General features: G+C 46.3%; 1 protein-coding gene across 2 annotated transcripts in view; it reads right to left on the bottom strand.

Moving 5' to 3' along the window:
- Positions 1–22,456, bottom strand: part of PXDN (peroxidasin) — a 740,799-nt gene that overhangs the window by 327,537 nt on the left and 390,806 nt on the right. For both annotated transcript variants that reach the window (XM_078647879.1, XM_078647880.1), the window contains one exon: positions 8,801–9,073. In XM_078647879.1, the coding sequence (XP_078504005.1) occupies positions 8,801–9,073 (273 nt within the window). The remainder of the gene's footprint in view (positions 1–8,800; positions 9,074–22,456) is intronic.

Raw genomic sequence — 22,456 nt, 5'->3', positions numbered from 1 at the left:
AGTGGTATCCAGAAACACACTCAGAAATGTCTGAAAAAGTTGGACTTAGAAAACTTTGGCCTTCTAGACTTCTGGAGGACTAGGACTACCTACCCCAGTCACCTCATCCAAGTTGCAACCCAGCTGAGCAGGTAAACCAGGGTGGTTCTGCTCAGCTTTTTGCCCCCTGAAAATCCATTTCAGCAAGCCCATCTAACTTCAGTGTAAATTTCCTGGAAACAGAATCTGAGCTCCAAAAAAAAGAGTAAGAGCCTCATCTAGATTTTGGCAGACGGGTTACTACATCACAAAGGTACCGGATATCCCGTCCACCAAAATATAAATCCCATACGATATTATGGGATTTATATTTGGGCGGATGGGATATCCATCACCACGGCATTGGAGTAACCCATCTGCCGAAATTTAAATCAGTCCCCAAGTCTGAAGGTAGAAATCTTGACCAGGCTAAAAGTATCCAGCCAATGAGAGGACATCCTGGATACAGAATTTGAATTTCTCCTACTCTGAGCTCCTCCCACCAAAACCAAGGGCCTCACTGGGACCTCGTTCAGTGGCTATCCAGCTACGAGAGGAGTACAGCCTGCACTCGCTGGAGGATTTTGACTCCCATTTCAGAATCTAAATAAGAAGGTAGAAACATTGACTGGGGACAAACCTTCTTAGTATATCACACCTGTGTATCCTCGCCGTAGGCCTGAAACTGAACCTAGGGTCCGGTCACACGCAAACAGTACTTTCTATTGACTCTTGTAAGGAAATGCCTCTTTTTGGCACACTCACCTTTATTTTTTGGGACTGATGTTGGTCCAGTGGATTTGCTATGACCTCTAAAAACATGTCTAAATTGGATATACTCCTGATTGGCACATTTAATTTACATATAAGTCACCAGCATTTGGTAAAATGTGTACCCAGGCCCTATAAGTTAAATGTCAGAAGTGGACTGCAGTACATGTTGTGCACCCACTAAAGTGAAAATGCAGAACATGACTGCAGGCCTGTCACCAGTAACTTGGCTGTGCAGGTTCAAGCTGCAAATTCAACCTGACAAAATAACCTCTTTTGACATGCCAAAAACCTTTTTTAATATTAATAAGTCACCCCTGAGTAGGCCTTAAATGCCCAGAAGGCTGGAAGCAAGGCAGAATGTGTCAAATGTAATGGTAAACATTTCTTTCCACTGTAGCAGGGTTAGCTGTTCCATAGGAAACATTGGGATACTTAATGAAAGTTAATAAAGTTATTTCTACGTTGGAACCAGAAAGAAAAGTTACTTTAGAAATGTTTTAAAATATTTAAAAAACTAAGTCAGATTTGTAAAAAATGTTTTACAAAAGGTACCTTAAGCCTGTAAAACCTCTAGAAGTGCATTGTATGAGCTTCCAACTGCCACCAAGGAGTGGAATTGTTCCTTGATTAGGTGAGATTTGGCTCTTAGAGCGGAGACAAAAGGTTCATATGTGGGGAGATGACTCTGACAGAATGACTATCTTGGGCGTGGATAGGAACTTAATTATCTTCAAAGGGGCCTGCCCTGTCACTGGATCCAATGACAGGGTCATTAACGACTACTTGGCAAAGGACAAGGTCTTGACAAAACAGTCGATGAAGGCGGGAAAAACTCCAAGCCTGGGGTTCATTCACAGGAAGCCATTAACGTCAGTCGAATGCTACTCAGTGCCACGTCCAGTGATGATTTGTACCTTCGGACTTTAGTCTCTTTCCCAGAAGTCAGATTCCTTCAGTGAAGTGATGCTGCAGACTGTAGAGGGAAAGGGGTCGACACTGTTGCATGCTGGTCAGCATCATGCCCACTGAATCGGATTTGCTGCTGCACAGAAGGATTGGATTAAACCCAGATCTGTGACGGGGGTGAATGTTTTGCCAATGTGCAACATTCCATCCATCACATTGTGTGTTTTGCTGTTCGCCCTATGTGGGAAGGGTATGCCCAGACGTGGGTCCCGTGCTCACTACGCCACTGGAGTCAAGCTATTCTGGCTGATGACGGCTGATAGCCAGAAACCGGTCCTAGGATGCTTGATTCCGGTCCAGAGAAGACATGGCTTGGCAGTTTGGGCTGGACTGTTCCCATGAGGCACAGGGTCAAGACTGATTTGCATATGGCCATGTCTGAACTGGGGTGGCGTGGTGAGCAAAATAACGATGGATTAAACCCAGATCTGTGACTGGGGGTGAATGTTTTGCCAATGTGCAACATTCCGTCCATCACATTGTGTGTTTTGCACAGAAGAACATAGCTGGATTAGTGACAAAGTCAGTTCCACGGCTTAGCAGATTGGCTTGGCAAGTTGGTCCCGGTGTTCTGTAGCTTCGCCAGGCAAAAATCCTTGAAAATGTTTTTGAGTCCCAGGTTTTAGGGTTAGGCGGGAAGAGTACAGCCTAGTGTTCCAGGATCTCACGAACAGCGCTTCAGGGTCAGGATTTCCTGGACAGAAGCCACCAGCTGGGTCCAGGGAAGGTCCAGGTGTAAATGGTAAGCTGAGCTCTCTTTAAGAAAGTGGACTTCTTGCAGCTTTCGTGTCCCTGTAGCTCAACATATGAGGCCAATTAACTGACCCTTGGAGTCTGCTTCCCAGTCCTGGGTCCAAGTGGGAGCAGGTCCAGCCCTTTGGGTTCTCCTCACAGGTCACAAAAGCAGGTGCTTACACCTGCCTACCACAGGTCTAGAAGTATTCTAAAGATGGTGCCACTTTTATGCCTGGCACCAGCCTGTGGGGGAGGGCTATGCCTGGCCCCCTCCCTGAGCAATAGGGCTAACGTTTCCACTTTTGTAGCAGTTCCTATGGGCCCTATTGCAAACAATCATACAGTGTCCCTCACTACCTAAACCAAAATAGCAGAACCTTTCGTTTCCCTAGATTTGTGGTCAAGGAAAAGAGAAAGGCCTCCCCTGTGGTTACCTAACACAGGTACTGGGTGCAGCTCCTCTCTCACTGGGCATGGTGTCTGGCTGGTTAGCAGGACAATAGAGGGGGCAGGCACAAGTGTGAGCTACATCTGCCTGTGAAAGGGCAGGTCTCTTTGAAGATAGTTAAGTTCCTGGGTGCTTCCCAGATGGGTCATCCTGTCAGGGTAACAAGAGTCCTCTCCACACACAAGTATTTTGAGGGCTTTCCTTTTTCATGGGCCTGTTTATCACAAATCTTTATGGAACAAATCTATTTTATTAGACATTTGAAAGGGGACTCATTAGTTGTACACAACCTACAACCACATGGGCCTGCGGCTACAAACAGTGCTTGCAAGGTTTTACAGTAGGCGCTATAACAGGGGCCCTCAACCAGGAGGCAGACATCAAATATAAGCAAATAATTAGTCCAAGCTGCCTGTATCGTCAGTGAGTCTGTGTGGCCCAGAACAATAGTCAGCCCACGAAGGTGACACCAATGAAGAGAAAAAGAGAATCCCCGCCCTCCCACCCACCCCTCAAAGCAGAAAACCAAAGGAAAAAAGAGGGGAGGTCTCCGTATCTTACGGTCTAGAGCAATAGAGAAACCGTATTCCACTAACCCAGCCGCTCTCACTCCCGCTGTTTAGGTGTCTGCGCTGGTCGCTGAAGGAGGGATTCACTGCAAGACTTGCAGAAGTTTGGGGCAGGTGACCTCACAGAGATCTTTCGATAACAATGTAATAAATGGAGCCCAAAGTTCGGCATATTTCTCACCTTTCCGAGTTTGAATTAGTGAGAGCCGTTCAATAGCTAAAGTCATCCAGAGCCTGTGGAGCCAAGCTGAATGATCAGGGACCGTGTGAGTGCCACAGTGCAGTAGGATCGTCTGACGTGCTGCAAGGAGAGGCAATGCTATTTGCCTACCGTGCAGCGACAGAAAAGGGAAGGTTATGGGGTTTGACAGCCCTAAAAGTGTGTAGGCAGGGAAGCGGGGTACTTCGGTGTCAAAGGCAGCGTCAATATCATTGAGCACCAATTCCAAGAATTGCTCTAGCTTCGGGCAATGCCATAAAAGGTGCGCAAGGGAGCCTGACATCCCACAGCCACGCCAGCATTCTTCGGTGTGATTTCTGTTCCTTTGGTGGATCCTAGCAGGTGTAAGATACCAGTAGGTCGCAACTTTAAATGACACTATTCAGCTAAATGGAATGATGCCCTTGAGATTGAAAAGGTGGCCCTGGCGCTTGCAGCCCGCCTCTCTCCATCTCTGGGCGACAGCAGACCTCGCGCATGTGGGGGGGCCGGGGAGTCTGGGTTATCCATGAGAGGCGTCAACAGGAAGGGAAAAGTAGCAAGGCCTTTTGCGAGTGCTATCATATTCCAAACCTTCATGGTGGCTGCCGTAACCGGGGACGAATAGAGGCCCCAAGAGCGAAGGCAGCGGGAAAGCCACATTTCTCGCCAGACATTTGCACCTGCCACTGCTTGGTTCATGAAGGTCCAGTGCTTTTCTGACATCTGTCTGTTCCTTCCCAGCACATAACGCAGATGTGCAGCCTGCAAATATCTATGAAGGAGTGGTAGTCTCACCCCACCATCATCCCTTGAATGTGCCATCGAAAGGCGCTCTTTCTTGTTACCCCAGATGAAATATTTTAAAGCCAGCTGTAGGGACTGCATGATACCCTGTGGCGGAGTTATCGGGATGGTCTGGAATACATACAAGATGCGAGGCAGTAGCATCATCTTTACCGCCGTAATGCGCCCAATCCACGATAGCGTGAATTCTGCCCATCCATGCAGAGCTCTCTCCGTGTCTGCGCCACTAGAGCCGCATAGTTCACATCCAGCGTGCGTGGGATCGAGGGGGTCAGGAGGATAACCAGGTAGGGGACTGGGTCGCGTGACCATTGCAAGGGGAGAGACCGTTGGAGGGCCTCCACCTGTAGTTGTGGTAGGGACAGGTTAAGGACCTGAGACTTGTTAAGGTTTACTTTAAAGCCCGAAATGCGGTCACAAGCTTTAAGTTCGTCTAACAATGCGGGAAGGGAGGTAAGTGGCTGCACGAGGGAGAGGATAATATCATCGGCATACAGGCCGACTTTATGATGGTCACCCCCGAATTTGAGACCTTGAATGCCCGGTTGGTCCAGAATTTTCTGTGCTAGGGGTTCCATGTACGGGGCAAATAAAAGGGGCGAAAGGGGGCACCCCTGCCTAATGCCTCTTGAAATTTGAAAGGGAGCCGAGGAGACCCATTGACTCGTACAAACTCCAGAGGAGCCCGATGTATGTACTGTATCCAAGCGAGAAGACGAGGACCAAACCCGAAACTTTGGAGGACGTCAAACAGGTATGACCGGCACACACTGTCAAACGCCTTCCCCGCGTCGACCTTAGAGCGGTGGACACTATCAATGAGATGTAGGAGGCACTTGGTATTATCGCTTCCCTGCTGAGTGGGGATGAATCCTGCCTGGTCAGGATCGATAAGGCAGCCATGAGAGGATTCAGCCGGGCAGAGGATGCCCGTTAACAATTTTGCGTCTAAGTTGAGTAGCGAGATTGGGCGGTACGAGCCGCAGTGGCTTGGATCCTCATTAGGTTTAAGGAGCACAGAGATCGCTGCCTCTCCCATCGAGTCCGTCATCGCCCCACTATCTTGGAAGGAGTTAAACAGACAAGAGAGGAAGGGGCCAGCTCCTGACAGAATGTTTTATAAAAAAGGGTCGGGTAGCCGTCGGGTGCAGGTGATTTATCTAGCTTCAGCTTAGCAATGGCGGAGATGACCTCCTCCAGTCATTTCCATCTCGCGTCGGACCCGATGGGTCCCGGTACGCTTATGTATTGCTTCCAATTCTGCCACCTCCTGTTCAAGAGCTGAGCGAACCTCTTTCCACCTGCTTGCCTCGGAAGATGAGATGGCCATCAACTCCCCGCGTATGACTGCTTTGAGTGCGTCCCATACCAACGCCAAGGAGGTCATTACATTATCATTAAGTGTTAGGTAGTCCGTAATCTTGACATGCACCTCCTTCACGACGGCAGGGGAGTGCAGAAGATCCATGTGCAACGACCATCGAGCAGGGGCATATCCAAACCCCTTGGGGTGCAGGGAAGGGAGTCATGGGCATTGTCCGATAGGGAGCGCACAGCAATAGAAGCATCTTGTACTCTAGGGAGGAGTGCATTAGAAACCAAAAGCATGTCTAATCTTGGGTAGGTTTCGTTTGCTGCCGAATAGTAGGTGTAGTCGCGCATATTTGCATGACGAAGGTGCCATACATCATGGAGGCCGTTCTCAGCTAAGTGTGTGTGTGTGTGTGAGAGTGTGTGTGGGTGTGTGAGAGTGTGTGTGTGTGTGTGTGAGAGAGAGAGTGTGTGTGTCTGTGTGTGAGAGAGTGTGTGTGTCTGTGTGTGAGAGAGTGTGTGTGTGTGTGTGAGAGAGAGAGAGTGTGTGTGTGTGTGTGTGTGAGAGAGAGTGCGTGTGTGTGTGTGTGTGAGAGAGTGTGTGTGTGTGTGTGTGTGAGAGAGAGAGAGTGTGTGTGTGAGAGTGTGTGTGTGTGAGAGAGTGTGTGTGTGTGTGTGTGTGAGTGCGTGTGTGTGTGTGTGTGTGAGAGTGTGTGTGTGTGTGAGTGTGAGAGAGAGTGTGTGTGTGTGTGTGTGTGTGTGTGTGAGAGAGTGTGGGTGTGTGTGAGTGTGTGAGAGAGTGTGAGTGTGTGTGTGAGCGAGTGTGTATATATATGTATGTATATATATTTATTTATTTACCTGGTGTACTTCTAACCCTCTGCCACATTCGCTTGTGTTGCTCTTTCGCTGCTCATGTGCTTCTCACCACCCTCCTCCGTGGTGCCCTGTGTGGATATCTTCCCTGCGCTGCTTTTCCCAGAGCTCTATATTGCACTCGCTCTCATCTATTTACCCCTGACATTGCTCTCTCTTCATTTGCTACCACTACCCAAGCCCTCTATGTTCCTTCCCCTTACCCTGTGTGTTGCTTTACCCCCATGCCATTGTGCTGTTTCTCCAGCCCTCTGTGATTCTGCATACCTTCCTCCATATTGTTTATGCCACCAACACTAAAAAAAAATATTTTTGCTTACTGTTCCAACTTGAATTGACAAACAAAAAGTGACACAAAAGGACTCTTGTCATTTTGTTAACAGACTTATGATTAGTGCATGCGCCTACAAAGCTATGCGGATCGTTGCGCTGTAGGCTTTTATTTTTCTTTTTTTTACCTGAGCTGTACAAAACTTGGGGCTGATGTACAGCATGCTTAGAACTATTGGCAAAGTAAATAGATCTCAAAGCGGAGACCAAATGGCTTTGATGAAGCTTGTCCTAAATAGGCATATTTTAGATCGAAGTAGCTACAACTCAGAGCCATCATCTAGGCGAGGCGCTCAACTCGCTGTCATCCTCACTCATTTAATGGTCAATGTTCATTAGTCAAGTCAAGTCAAGTCATGTGATTTATATAGCGCGCTACATACCCAGAGGGTCTCAAGGCGCTTGAAGAATGGTGGGGAATTACTTGTCGAATATCCAGGTTTTAAGTTGCTTTCTGAATGATAGGTGGTTTTGAGTGAGGCGAAGGTGAGTGGGGAGTGAATTCCAGGTTTTAGCTGCCAGGTAGGAGAAGGATCTTCCTCCCATGGTGGATTTGTTGATGCGAGGAACAGCAGCAAGGGCTTGGTTGGAAGAGCGTAGCTGGCGGGAGGGGGTGTAGAAGGAGAGTCGCGCGTTGAGGCATTCGGGTCCAAGTTCGTAAAGTGCTTTGTGAGCGTGGGTGAGGAGGCGGAATGTTATTCTCTTATTGACAGGGAGCCAGTGGAGGTTTTTCAGGTGACCAGAGATGTGGTCTTTACGCGGGATGTCTAGTATGAGTCTCGCAGATGCGTTCTGGATGCGTTGTAGTTTTTTCTGGAGTTTTGCGGTGGTACCGGCGTATAGTGTGTTTCCGTAGTCCAGGCGGCTTGTAATCAGTGCATGGGTGACCGTTTTTCTGGTTTCGGTGGGGATCCAGCGGAATGTTTTTTGAGCATGGGAAGAATGTTGAAGCAAGATGATGAGACGGCGTTGACTTGTCTGGTCATCGAGAGTGAGGAGTCCAGGATGACGCCCAGGTTCCGTGCGTGGTCTGTTGGGATGGGTGCTTTTCCAAGGGCCGCTGGCCACCAGGAGTCGTCCCAGGCGGAGGGGGAGGTGCCTAAGATAAGGACTTCTGTTTTGTCTGAATTCAGTTTTAGACGGCTGTGCTTCATCCACTCTGCTACTTCTTTCATTCCTTCATGTAGGTTGGTTTTGGCGGTGTTAGGGTCTTTGGTGAGTGAGAGGATCAGTTGAGTGTCATCAGCGTAAAAGATGATATTGAGGTTATGTTGGCGTGCGATGGTCGCAAGGGGGCTCATATATACGTTGAAGAGGGTGGGGCTGAGTGAAGATCCTTGTGGTACGCTGCAGATAACTTCAGTGGCTTCTGACTTGAACGGTGGGAGGCGGACTCTCTGAGTTCTTCCGGTAAGGAACGAGGTGATCCAATCGAGTGCTTTTCCTTGTATTAGAATTGTGTGTTGCTTATAGGACCTATGTTAATGTGATTGTAACAGTATTTGGTATACTTTGCTTTTGGTTATACAATGCATTGTACCTTTCTTGACCCTTTCATGATGAGACTTTTCTGGACAACTTTAAGGCACGGTCTTTTGTACAGCAATAGTAACACTAGTACACTGAGTTAGGACTACATCTCATACACCCAAACACTGCTTACTGATGCACAGTAGAATTAAAGGTTTTCAAGCATAAATCATACCACTTAGAACCAACATATACACAAATCAACAATGAAGAACATTTCATGCTTTGGTCACCCACCTTGCACAATGATGTAAGCAGTTGAATGAACAGTATCAACGCTGTTAGTTGCAAAGCAAGTATACTCGCCACCATCAGCCTGGTTCACATCTTGAATATAGAGACCTCCAAATGGAGTTATAGTGATGCGAGGATCATTTGACAATGGAGTCCGGTCACCTCTTGTCCATGTGATGCGTGGTTGAGGCTGGCCAGTAGCACTACATTCCAAAGTGATGCTTTCTCCTACCAGTACCTCAGTGTTTTGTGGCTGAATCACAAAAGTGGGCCTAACTGTTTAAGGAAAAATACATACATATATTAGACTTTAATTTGTCAAATACAGATATAAGAACATTAGACAGGTCTGTTGTGAGAGGCATAAGAGCAGAAGTGGAGTAGTCCTTACAGGATTTGTAGATACAGGAAATTTAAAATAATCTAGTAAAACTGTTGTTTTTCATGTTGTCAACACTCACTTTTACTTGCCTATTGTCGATCCCAATACTTCTGCACCCATCACCCTGCTTTTCATATATGGACTACTCTTCCGTAAACACTCTTCCATAAATCCTGACCACACTGGAGATTTCTGGGATGACACTTTCCTGGCACCTCTCTTACCTCCAGATAGATAATAAATTATCTTATAGCAAGGAACCAGCAACCTTGCTGCCTCTTCCTACAGTTGCAATCCAATGCTCCATTTTGGTTTGATCTTCTTATTCACCTTTTAGCCTACTTTTCTTAAGAAGATCATCTCTACATTTAACTTTTAGTATCATCTATCAGCTAATAACATCCAAATACACAACACCTTGTGTACTCTAAATCACCCCCCATTTAGACATCCTGCATTGCTTACAGTCCCTCTACCACTAGACTCAACCAAGCAAATATAAAATTAAGAATTCACTTAATCACTTCCAGTATCATTGATCACCTCATTTACTACATTACCCCACCTAACATACTCAAACTGAACCGTCTTTTATACTGAACTGACTCTTTCAACCTCCATTGGCAAAAGCACTACTTTTTATTTGAATTACATTTTTATATAATGCTGCTCCAACAAATATACTTTTCAGAGGTAATGAATAGGTGGAGACATTTCCAATATAAGAACGTGATGGATTAAATAAGTATTTGCTAAATGTTAAGTTAAGGGAAGAAGGTGCATAGATGGAAGAGGAGAAGCAAAGTCCGGACTGGAGGAAAAGAGGAAAGAAATCAAGTTGTTGCAGGAGAGTAAATGTGGATTAGGGAATAAGGTGAAAAAGAGGTTATGGAGCATATTTATTTATTTCACGTTTTTAAACTGCTCTGCATGCTGAGAAGTCTCTACATGGTTCTAAACTAAATAGTAATCTCACAGATGCAGTAAACTGCGTGACTGAATTACTGTTGACCACTGAGCACGTTTATTGATTCAGTGCAGCACAGAAATATTAAGTTTTAGTTGAGCCATCTAATGTTTATATCGAAATATTTGTGTGCGAGATGTGTTTCTCTTTGAATTCTAGAAAGGTTACCAATTAAAAAGTAAGAAACAGAAGAATGTACGTTTTACTAAATGGTACAAATAGGGTATCAAAAACCTATTTGACTGAATCGCACTAATATTTTAGAAACTATTTATTGATATTAAAAATTGGCAATTTTTTTATGCAAAAAGAGAAATCATATTCCCTATAAAAACACCTTAGATCTTTGGCCAAGGTAAAACCATTTTGATGTTAATATGCTAAAATCTCGAACTGTAAAATGGCGTTCCTCCCAAAACGCAATAATCTAGCCAATGTGATAAACAACGCTCTCTGGATTCGAATCACAGAGAGGCACATACCTCTGAATGCATGCCACGGTTCTATGCAGAGTCGTGATACATGACTTGTTCAATCAATACTTACAGGCACATGAGCGGACTTCCAAATAACGCACATGTAACTGTATTTGTCTCACATAAATTAGATGCATTGAACTGTTGTCCCTTCCCAATCGATTGAGCATTTGTAGTCTGGGGAAATTAGTGCAATAATGAAAATATACATTCGTTTCCTATTGTATTTTTTAAGGGAGGTTTGCTACATTTGCTTTCAATTACCATGATCACTCATTTGGCAGATCCCTAGGAACAGCTAAGTGTACTCTACGGGGAAGTTACTCAAACTTTAGATAACTTCTGCACAAGTAGATAGTCTTTGAATAATTTTTAAAAGACTGTAATAAATCATTTAAAATGATTCATTACAATCAACATCGTAGTGAAACACACTAATTTGGTTGATGAAAATACAGTTATTCATTTTATCTTAAGTCTATCATTGCATTCTTTTTTTTTCGTTGGGCTACCAAGCTTTAGTAATAAATATGAACAAAGTATGAAAAGCGCCAGTGTGTTTCTAAAGCACATAACAGAAATGTTGCTACTTTATCTTTTATTGATACTTATAAAGCGTTCATTCACCTGAGTTTCTGGGCATTGTATAAGAAAACAACTAAGATACAGAATTCAAATGCACACTTCTAATAGTAAAGTTCAAAAAGAACAAATTACAATACAGAGCTCGTTTCTTGAGAGCTGGAGTTTATTGGTTCTATAGTTTAAAATAAGATATAGAATTCAAAAGCACACATTTAATAGGGAAGGTTAAAAAAAAGAACATGTTACTTACCTTCAATTAGGCTCGTTTTGGTGAATACTCTAACCGTGATTTCCTGACCATAGAACATCCCCAGATGCCAACCTGTATGCATGGAGAGTCATGCTATCTCCATACCAAAGAGGGAGCGACCGAGCTTAGCCGCATATAAGCACCAGTCTGTACCCTTGATGTCCGTTTCATATTTCTTTCCCTTTCTGTGCCCTTCACACCATACTGGGCTGCCAAGGCAGTAGTGCTTCGTGAACCTATCCCCCAAAACCCACAATATAGCTTGGCAAATATAAAGAACAGATAAAGCCCGACTATGGCGCACCCCCCGAGTTATCTGGTTATGCTGATGGCCTTAGAGAAGTAATGAGTCTCCAGGGATCATACAAGATTGGTTGGCTTGCTAATGTAAAAAGGCTCCTTTTGGCCAATGGTCTTAAAACTGCAAGGGAGGCAGGGATTTCGCAGTCCAAAAGAGAAACCAAGAGAGCATTTTGGACATGGATCGATAACCAGGAGCTTAGAGATCCTAATCTAGGTAGATTGACCGACGAGTTTCGCCAACACAAGCTTGTGTCTCGCTTGGAGCCCTACATGGATTTTATTCAGAAACCGAGAGATAGGGCTCTTTTTATACAGTTCAGGTTGGGCACCCTCCCTGTTCATGAATGCACGAGTAAATGGAGTCCTCCTTACCAAACGCCCGTTGATTGCCACACTGCAGGGTTGAAAATATCCCACACCTTTTTTTGTATGTCCGGCTTACAGCTTGAAATCAGGAATCATTCGGCTGCCCTCAGAATTCTACGAGCAGACGCAAATACAACCCTAGCCTGCGGGGTGGCCAAATTTCTAAGTTGGGCCTGGCTTATAAGATCGAAAGTTTTCTGATGAATACATTCAATTATCAATTTTTATCTCTTCATCAAAGCTGCTTTGGTTTAATACATTTTTATCTTTTTTTTATTGTAACAATGATTATTAATGTAATTCTCTTTTTAACCATATTTATTATGTACTGTGTTTTTAAATGTTGAATGCTTTTAAGATATTTCATATCGAATAAAGCTTTGTTGACAGACTGACTGACTGATCAACCTTGTGCAAATGCAGGGAAAGTGGCATTGGCAGAATGAGCTCACAGCTGTTCTGGGGCTCGTTTCTTTGCCAAAGCGTAGCAGATCTTGATGCAGAGGACTATCCATGGTAACAGGATCATCTTCTGATCAGCCTTCCATTTCTTTGCTTCAGAAGACCCAACAAAAAGCTGATCTTCCAAGCCAGTGGCCAATCAATGTAAAAATGTAAAGCCCTTTTGGGGATTAAGTGATGGAGCCTCTCCTTCTTTTTTGAAGGGTGGGCGGGAGCAAAGAATGGTGCCAGAGTAATCAGTTCCCCAACACGGAAGGGGGTCACAATGTTCAGTAAGAAGGCTACCCAAGTCCTCAACTAATCTGTCTCGGAATAAGGTGGTGATGGGCAGTTGCTTTAAAAACGCCAGCTGTTTACTCAAGTGAGGGGATGAAAAACTCACACTGTGGAAGAGTTTTCAAAATAAGAAGATGCCGCAAGCAATTATGTGAAGGCTCGAAGAAGATGCACATGAAGAACTTTAGGACCTGGGTAAGATCCCACTTGGGCATCACTGACAGTTTGGGAAGTGTGATTTAAACAAGACATGTTGGTCTGGCAAATGTAGATAGGTCAAAAGTGCTGGCAACCTTCTAGAGTGCCACTGCAAGGCCTTGATGGGCTACCGACAATACAAGTAGAAAAACATCAGACAGCTTGCTTCGCTTGTAAGGGGTCGTGAAAGTGCATCTGTAAGTGATGACATCAACCTCTTCAAATAGCAAATAGAATGTAATGAATTGTCAGTGTTCAATATGCATGCATGTAAGGTACGGAGGAATGAGTGGGGGACCCTGCCATGTTTCTTAGACAGGGAGTAATCCCAAGGTGGAAGCCTAATCGAAAGGCAGATGGACATGTTTAGAAGTTCGAAGTACCACACACTCCTGGCCCAAACTGGGCAATCAGGATGACTTAGGCCTAGTCTTGCTTAATCTTCTTCATAATTCAGGAGAGTTGGAGGTGGGAAGGTGTGCAGAGTCACTTGTTCCAATTCAACCAGAATGAGTCTCCTAAGGAATGCTTCCGTAGTTACTTCATCGCAAAAAACTGTTGACATTGTATTCTCAATGGTTTTGGAAAGATACCATTTCAGGACGTAGATGGCATTTATCATCAATCAGATAAAATGTTCTCAGTTTGTCCACCCTGGCATCCAGTGAACCTGCCAGGTGATTGGCGAACATGTTCCAGTGCTCCAGTCACCTCAAACCAAAATGATAGCCCGTAGCTCCAACAGGTTGATGTGGAGCTGGTTCTCCACAGGAGACCAGAGGCCCTTGATTTATACTTCCCTCAGATGAATCCTCCCAACCCAGATGCAATGCTTCCATCACAATAGGCAGTTCTCAGTGGAGGAGGGACGTGGCCTGCTGGAGGATAAATTGCGATTATTTATCTACCACTGCAGATCTCAGGCCATCATCTCAGAGACCTTGACACTGAGACCCACAACAGATTCCAGTTTCCACTGAAGGGCCCGCATGTGACAAAGTGGATGCACAAGGCTAAGAGGCCAAGAAACCTCCGAGCCACTGTTGAAGTGGCTATTGTGATGCGAACATGAAATAAATTAAACTTGGGTTCCAAGCCAGCAAAGTGTTGAGGTTATTAGGTGTGAAAGCCCATGACTGCACAGGAAAGTGCTGGGTAATGGAATTACTCACAAGTGAAAATAAATCAGAATAATGTGAGTATTCTGGAATCTCATGCCATTAGTGCAGCTAACTGGTAAACTTACAATAGTAACCAAACATATACAGTTACATTACATGTAAAATCAACATTCCTCTTAAAGTAAACAAAGGAGAAAACTTTATGTGTAAAGTACAAAATCATGTAACTTAGACGGGAGCTTTGAAGTAAAGTAAAAAAATACACTAGGGATCTAAGGGATACAATCCCAAAAGAGAACGTACTACTCCCAGTCTATAAATGAAACTCACAAAAAATACATCTCTCGTGAACCGGAGGTTGTGTATTGAAAGAAAAAAGGAAAGCAAAAAATGATCCTTTATAAGAACGAGAACCCTCACTCACCCAAAGGTGACATGCTTTATCACTGGGCTCCCTCCTCACATCGTGCCCACAAGGTTCCAGATGTGGGCTACAACTCTCCACTAAAAATGGGGTGGGTGGTGAGGAGCTGAGGTGTTTTAGAGTGGGAGATAACCCTAAGCAAAGGGGTGAGTGAGGGGCAGATTGCAAAAACAAAATCAGTGAAAAAAAACTACCTCAGGGGCCCAATAATTTTATTCGGTGGTACCTTTGGATAGGGTTAAAAACTAGGAGGACTGGGGGTTCAGAGCAAATATACCCCCATAGCGGTCAACATGTTTCTGCCTATGTTAGACTCCAACAGGAGGACTTAGGCATTCATTAGGACCAACAAAAGTTCGAGTCACTCTGCATGCAACAATAAAAATAAAATTCATCAATCAGATAGCTATACTGGCTGTGTCCAAATGTTATCATGGAAATGATAGGTGGTTAATACATCATCTCCCTCTTATAGAGGAGATAAGTTCCCACCTCTCTATTGCCACATGGTACCCCTCGACCACACTGGGCTTACAGTACGGCTACTCACGGTTAGCACGTAACGGGAGGTCCTGGCGAAAGTACCACCTTACAGAGTATGAACACTGCTTTAATTTCGTCACCCCCAATGTGAAAAAGTCATTGAAACATTAACATAACTACTTACATTTTTGACACTGTACAGTGCAAGGATTGTTCTTGCTATCTATCATTCTCAAACCAGACCACCCAATCACAGTCTTTACAACTCATAGATGTTTCCCCAGACCTCCCTAAAACTCCTCTGTTCTTCGGATATATAAACTACTGTACTTTTGTTCCAGCATACTTTATCTTCTAACAGCATAATAGGACTGCATATTTAAATAATGTATTAACTTTAACCAGCAATATGAACTTTGACTCTTGACCCCCGAAACTGGACTACTACAACGTCATTACTTTTGTGAACACCCGAGAGTAGCTGGTGTGGCCGAAGGGGAACATAGCACACTGGAAGTGCAGCTGGCTGACCTTGAACCTCAGGTAAACCCTGTGGAACTGTAGCAAGGGTATATGAAAATTGTCATCCTGAAAGTCAAAGGACTCCATTTAGTTTTCCAGGTGCAGGCCAAAACGGATCAGAGCCAATGTGATTTTGAATGTGTCCTTCTGCAGGAAGGCAATCAGGGATTAAAGGTTCAAGATAGGTCAGAGGCCTCATAATTTTTCCTGATGAGGAAATAGCTGGAATACGACTGCTGCTCAGGGTTGGACTGTGACAAAAAATGGGCCCAGGTACAAAAATAAAAATAATCATGAGTTTTGAACTGTTAAAGACCTGCTATACATCTATTTTGCAAGGTATGGGATACTCCAGCATTTTGTATTCTGTAGGCAATGTGGTAATGTTAGAAATGGGATCTCTGGTTGGCTGAGGCTTGCGCCAAAGCCAAGAAGAGACCACCACTCTAGTTAGCGCAAGGGAGTTACACTCCAAAGATAACCCCTGCTCACCTCCTTGGTAGCATGGAATGAGCAGTCAGGCTTATACCGGAGGCAATGTGCATCGCCTTTCGCTGTCAGCGTCCTACGGCGTTTAAACCTATCATGTAGACTGCAGCTCGATAGGCTTAAAGGCGGCTGTGTTTAGTTTCCCCTGGGTTTCTGGTGTGTATAGATAACGCGTTATCTATACTTTTCCAAAGCATTTAGGATGTATTTTTTAAAACTCATTTAGAGGAAGCGTAAGATCTCGGAATATACACAGCGCCCTTTAGAAGAGTTAGGATCGATAGACACATCAATAAACTGAAAGAAAAGAAGCACTAATTCAATAGTTGACCAGAACGTTTTTTACTTCATTTAAACGGCTTTATGGGGAAGTGAACCGCTGGTAGCTCAAGGATCATTGATAAATCCTGGATAACACAAGCGATAAGAGACAATTAATTTGATGTCTTGATGAAGATGGAAAGATAACTTACAATCCATCGAAACGCGTCGACGCTGTGCAATCATAATTCAAGGAAGGACACTGTTTTGTTGAATGCCGATTGAATCAGAACATCAACACTGTGCCCACAATATTCCTTCGGATATGTATAGATTTTAGCCAAAGAGTTTTTGTCTAAAGATTTATGTTGTCTCTCTTTTTATGCTGGTCATAAATTGATACCTGTCTGTATAGTGTTTTTTTCCAATTACAGGGTCACTTTCTCTCTCTTGCGCGAGAAACTGTATAGAATTGTGATAATTGTGATGTGTTGCCTCACTTTTTATAAATTTTCTAGTTAAAATAGGCTTTTAAAATTGCAGTAACTTTCTGGGGTATTGTTTTAGGAAATGCAGACGTTAGGATATTGTTTTTATGAATATGTAATGATCATTTATTAAATACAAATGTGAAATGTTACATGTTGTTTGAGGATTGTATTATGATGAGAGTTTGAATCAAGGGAACTTATTTTTGTGGCGCTTTGCCTTCTCCCAGCTCTGCAGGGAGAAGGCAAAGCACTCCCAGGGTGCCCAAGTAGCAGAGGAAGTCCTAGGATCAAAATGGAGCAAAGACATGGAGCAACCAGCTCCTCAGTCAAGGAAAATCCTCCAGGCATCCAGGGGCAGGGCGGGGCCCAGGGAGGCAAGCCTTCCCCTGGGCCCCAGCAGCAGCACGCCCCTGGTAGATTCAAGTAGCAAAACAAGAACATTTTCATGGGGTCACAGCCCGTTATTTTATACACAACACTCCCTTTGTGACACAGCACAGGGCTAAGAGGGAACCAGTTACAACTGGTTCAGGAGCACTTGAGCACTTTATTTTGCTCAGCTCCTCTCCTCTCTTCACAAGACAGGCCAGGGACATCAGACGCACCACAGGGGGTGGAGCCAGCATTGATGAGGGAAGGCCCAGTCCTATTCAGGTCCCAGGTGCAACTCCTCTTTCCCATCTACATGCAGATCTCCCTATTCACCACCGGGCAGACCCATCCTGGCTCCTGGAGCCAAGCACACCAGCCAGCTTCCGTCACTCACAAGCCAGACAGTCAATTCACATTCACTGCACACAGAAATGCCAACTTCTAAAAGTGGCACTTCTACACTAGTCATATTAAATCTGCGCACATTGTCGCGCAGCATTCAATCTCACGAGGTCGTACGTACCAAACTCGCCCCTGCACTCCTCTCACATCATGAACTACCATGGTCACACATATCCCCCATGCATTCCTATGGGAGGGCAGGCCAATCTCACCATACGCACTCCGAGAGCGCAGGCACTTTACACAGGGCCACAGTGCTAAAGTGCGCAGAGGCCACACCATCAACTAACATCATGTCATATTAAAAGGCAAAAAGTTCAGGGGTGAACTTGCCAAAAGGGGCAAGTCCAACACAACCCCCTCCCAGCCAAAACGCAGTACAGACCAATCACCACTGTGATGGGCTTCCCTGCTTGGGGCGAGAGATTACGGACGCGGGCCCTCACTCCAGGAACACCCTCCGGTTCTACGCCACATGGTTCCACAAAAACACAGGGAAAAAAAACTCAGGCCCAAATAGGCTACCCCACCGGTACTCTCTAGTTCCCCATGGCTAGGACCAGGCTCTAGGCCACCCAGATACCACTGGTCCTTGCCAATCCAGAGTGGGGGGTAGTAACCCCTGGCATGCAATAGCCATTCTCCACTCTCCTTCTCAGTGTAGTCCCAAACTACCACTGATCCTTCAACCTAGGGTCCACACCCTCAGGCTGACCAGAGGTCATGGGCAAGAGTGCCCCACCCTACCTCTACTTCTGGGGTTGCGCACTCTCCCAGGAGATGCACCCTCCAGAACACAACTCTCCCACCAGTTTAGGACCTCTCTCCATCAACTGGTCTACCACCTGGGATCCACATTTACTGGATGCACAGGGGTCAGAGGCGAGGTACTCCCTCCCTCTGCACCCCCTTCCAGAGTTCTGCACCCTCCCACTGTAGAACAGGGTCCCTCCACTTAAGGTAGGCCCCACCTGCTCTCAGTGTAGTACTACAACACTCAGCCAAGGACCCTAAAGATCCTTGCTAGGTCTGTACTAGCCCTTCTGGGAAACACTGGGTCTCTTCACTTAAGATGAGCCCCACCTGTGTTCACAGGGGTACCCCTAGAAGGCAAAACCGTCCAGGACACTGATTACAGTCGCCCTGCCGTCCAGGACAGGCAAACACTTGAACCTGGCTCCCCAACCTAGGGACGCTACCCTTTGGACAGATGCCTGGCGCAACAGGCCTACAATGCGCCTCCATATGGCCCCAGACAAAGGGACCTCAGGACCCCCACGGGGGCCTTGAAACAAAAGATGCCCATTGGTGGAGCGGCCCGCAACAGCGGGTCCGCTCATACATAAAAAGGAACTGTGCCATGCTGTAGCGGCCCGCTGTCCTGGCGGGACCGCTCAAACCCTGCCTCTCCCCACCCAGAGTCCCTTGCTGACCTCACCGGCTGGGGTGCGGTGGGGTGTGGGGGGTGGAGGCAGGAGTCCTCTTTAAGCGGTTGCACGCAGGGCTCTCCCTACTCATGGGAGCCCCGCACGTCAGTCCCCTGGTTCAAGGACATCAGACGCACCACAGGGGGTGGAGCCAGCATTGATGAGGAGAGGCCCAGCCCTACTCAGGGAGTGCAACATGAACTGTAAGCAGACCATTCTGTTGGTGTTTACCTGGCTGTGGACCCCTCCTTGAGCTGCTGTGAGGGTTGTGGTGCTGTGCCTGAGTTGGAGCCCTCCCACGGACGTAGCGCTTCGTCGCTTCGTGGCACTAAGACTGCTGGAGGACTCTAGGGGCAAGCTGAGGCGACCTGCTGTAGTAGGGGAGGAGCGCTGCAGGGACTCACTTGTCCAGGAGTCCCTGCGTGGCCCATGTGACCTGGCCTGCGCCCCCTGCTAGCCCCGCCCCCTGACCGGAAAATCCACCAAAAACACCGCATTCTCTCTGGCACTTGGGAGTGCAACACGAACTGTAAGCAGACCCTTCTGTTGGTGTTTACCTGGCTGTGGACCCCTCCTTGAGCTGCTGTGAGGGTTGTGGTGCTGTGCCTGAGTTGGAGCTCTCCCACGGACGTAGCGCTTCGTCGCTTCGTGGCACTAGGACTGCTGGAGGACTCTAGGGGCAAGCTGAGGCGACCTGCTGTGGTAGGGGAGGAGCGCTGCAGGGACTCACTTGTCCAGGAGTCCCTGCGTGGCCCATGTGACCTGGCCTGCGCCCCCTGCTAGCCCCGCCCCCTGACCGTCACACACCCTATAAATCCAGGCCTTCCTCCCGCAGCGTGGGACGCGCGCGGGAGCGCCCGGGGCGAAGCCCGGGCAAAGGGCGGGCCGTCTGTGACCGTCCGGGGACGACGAGGGACGGGACGGGTCACCCTCCTTGGCACGGACTTTTGTGACAGGTACTGTTGACTTTGGTTCTGGACTAGTCGCCTGGCCCTCATAGATCAACTCGCGCTATCCAGCTGCTGGACTAGGAAGAGGGGGAGCAGGGGATATAAACCATAAATAGTAAACATGGTATAGAGATATTCAGCCACCCATTAGAAGGAAGCTTGGACTGCTCTATAGGGCAGGTCAAGAGCTAGTTTAAAATCTCATTCACTATGTCTAATCACCCCAAAACCCGCTCGACGGCGAGCAAAGCACCCCTAGGTGAAACCCCTGACCAAACCCTACTGAAAAAAAACAATCTTGCCCCGAAAAAAGGTAAAACAACCCACCGCAATTGATTTAATGTTGAGGAAGGTATCTGGGGAGATAGAACGTATGGAAAGGAGCCTTTCTGCCTCACCCAATCCTACAGCAGCTTCCCCAACACAACCCAGGGATCACACACTAGCGGACAGCCCCAATACGACTGGAGATTCAGTGTCACCAAGTACCCGACATGAAGCTGTTCTTTGTGCTCAACCCTCACCTATCCCTGTGGAAAAAATCTCAGGGCACAGTGATTCGACCCCCCATAGTAAACCAAAACGGCGGGGGAGGATCAAGGGACAACAGAGGAAAACCATATCACTTATAGAAGATGGTAGGTCTAGAAATAGGCAAGATGTCACCCTGGTAAAAGACAAGGTCCCAACAAACACAAACCCACCAGGTTGGATTGAGGATGTTATAGGTGATCTTAAGAAACATCTCGAAACTTTCATTATTGCCCAGTTGAAACCTATCATAAGTAAGGTGGACAAAATAGCAAGTGAATTGACCAAACACGGCAAGATACTAGACCTGACAACTAAGAATCCCCCCTCAGGTCCTAATCAACCTCTAAGTGTGGCCGCTAATACCCCCAATAATAATACAATGGTAAACAATAATTGTGTCAGTAATATCCAACATACGGTTGCCCAAATACATGATGCTCCGACAGCTTCTCAAGACCAGAGAGGGGGACCAAATCAAAAGATGAGCTCTAAAAATACTGATAAAGCCCCCCTGCAACCACTAATACAAAGAGGCCAGGAAGATCATCATGTTGGAAATGGCCCTTATAGCTCACCCCACACGGACTCTGATCCTTTCTTCAGTCCACTTAGCTCTCCCCACATATAAACCTACCTCCGGAAGCCAGTCCCTATGTTATTGTATTTGCGGGGGTACCGGAAATCAGGGCTTCTGACAAAGAATCGCACTCTCAATTACATGCTAAAATCTCCAAGTGGTTGGATATACATAGACCATTGAATGCTGGGGAAAGGGGGGAGATAGTGCATGTAAGAAGAGTTAACTGGTTAGGGGGCAGGAAAAAGGACATAAGGGGGATTGCATTGTGGCTAACTTCAGAGATGCTAGACTGGTGGACTACATACTGAAGAATTCCAACAGAAATCACACCAGCACAATCTGTGCGCTCCCCCTTGGGTACTTCTACCCAAGGAGTTGGAGCAGTATTAATGTTGACCACTCAATGTCTAACTTGGGAAGGCCACAACATATCCTAAGGGCTAGAGCCACAAACCACCCCGACCAGTTCCTCCCACCCCGGGATTACTCCCAGTGGAGAAATAGATTTGCCCCTTTGCAGTCGCTCGATGAGAATGATTGACTACCCCCCATAGATAAAGAGCTTGTAACTACTACTGCTGCAGGGGGACCAGCTTGCCCTACAATAGAGGAGGGAATTGTTAACAGCAGGAATGGGCTAAAAATTAGGATAGAAGATCCCCCAAAACAGAGGGAAGAGAATGACAAAGCTCCAGAGACCCATGAACCAGAAACCCGTAGAAGATATGAACACAGCCCAGAGGGAAGGAATGCAAACAGGGCAGGATTAGCCTTTCTGTGCTGGAATGTAGCTGGCCTGGGGGGGGGGGGCAAACTTGACAATACAGAGTGGAGAGAGTACATAAGGGGCTTTCATATTATAGCCTTACAAGAAACATGGGCGCGAGACCTTGACTCCTGCCAACTGGAGGGCTATAAAGGTTTCTTCAGGCCAGCCCAAGAAGCGAGATCTGGGAGGGCGAAAGGAGGGCTAGTGATATATGTCGACTTAGACCTAAAAGGCACTTGGTCACAACCAGTCTGGGTGTCTGACACCATACAAGCAGTGAAATTTCAGGGACACGGGCAGAGATTTTTAATCTTAAATTTTTACAACTCGGGCCCAATCGAGGGAAACTTCCCCACACTAATAGAGCTAGAGAGCAGGCTAAATGAGGAAACAGACTTAAGGCAGGGGGGGCCCGAACCAATCGTACTGCTGATGGGGGATTTTAATTGTCATCTGTGCCCAAAGTTATTACCTATTTCCCCTGATTGGTCTTCCTGCTCTGTTGAAAGTGGACCACACTTTGAACATAGCAGAGAGGGCATACTGATTATGAAGCTACTTGATAGCTT

The sequence above is a fragment of the Lissotriton helveticus genome, chromosome 6 (assembly GCF_964261635.1).
Source record: "Lissotriton helveticus chromosome 6, aLisHel1.1, whole genome shotgun sequence".
NCBI lineage: Eukaryota > Metazoa > Chordata > Amphibia > Caudata > Salamandridae > Lissotriton > Lissotriton helveticus.
This window is presented reverse-complemented; position numbering and strand designations above follow the sequence as displayed.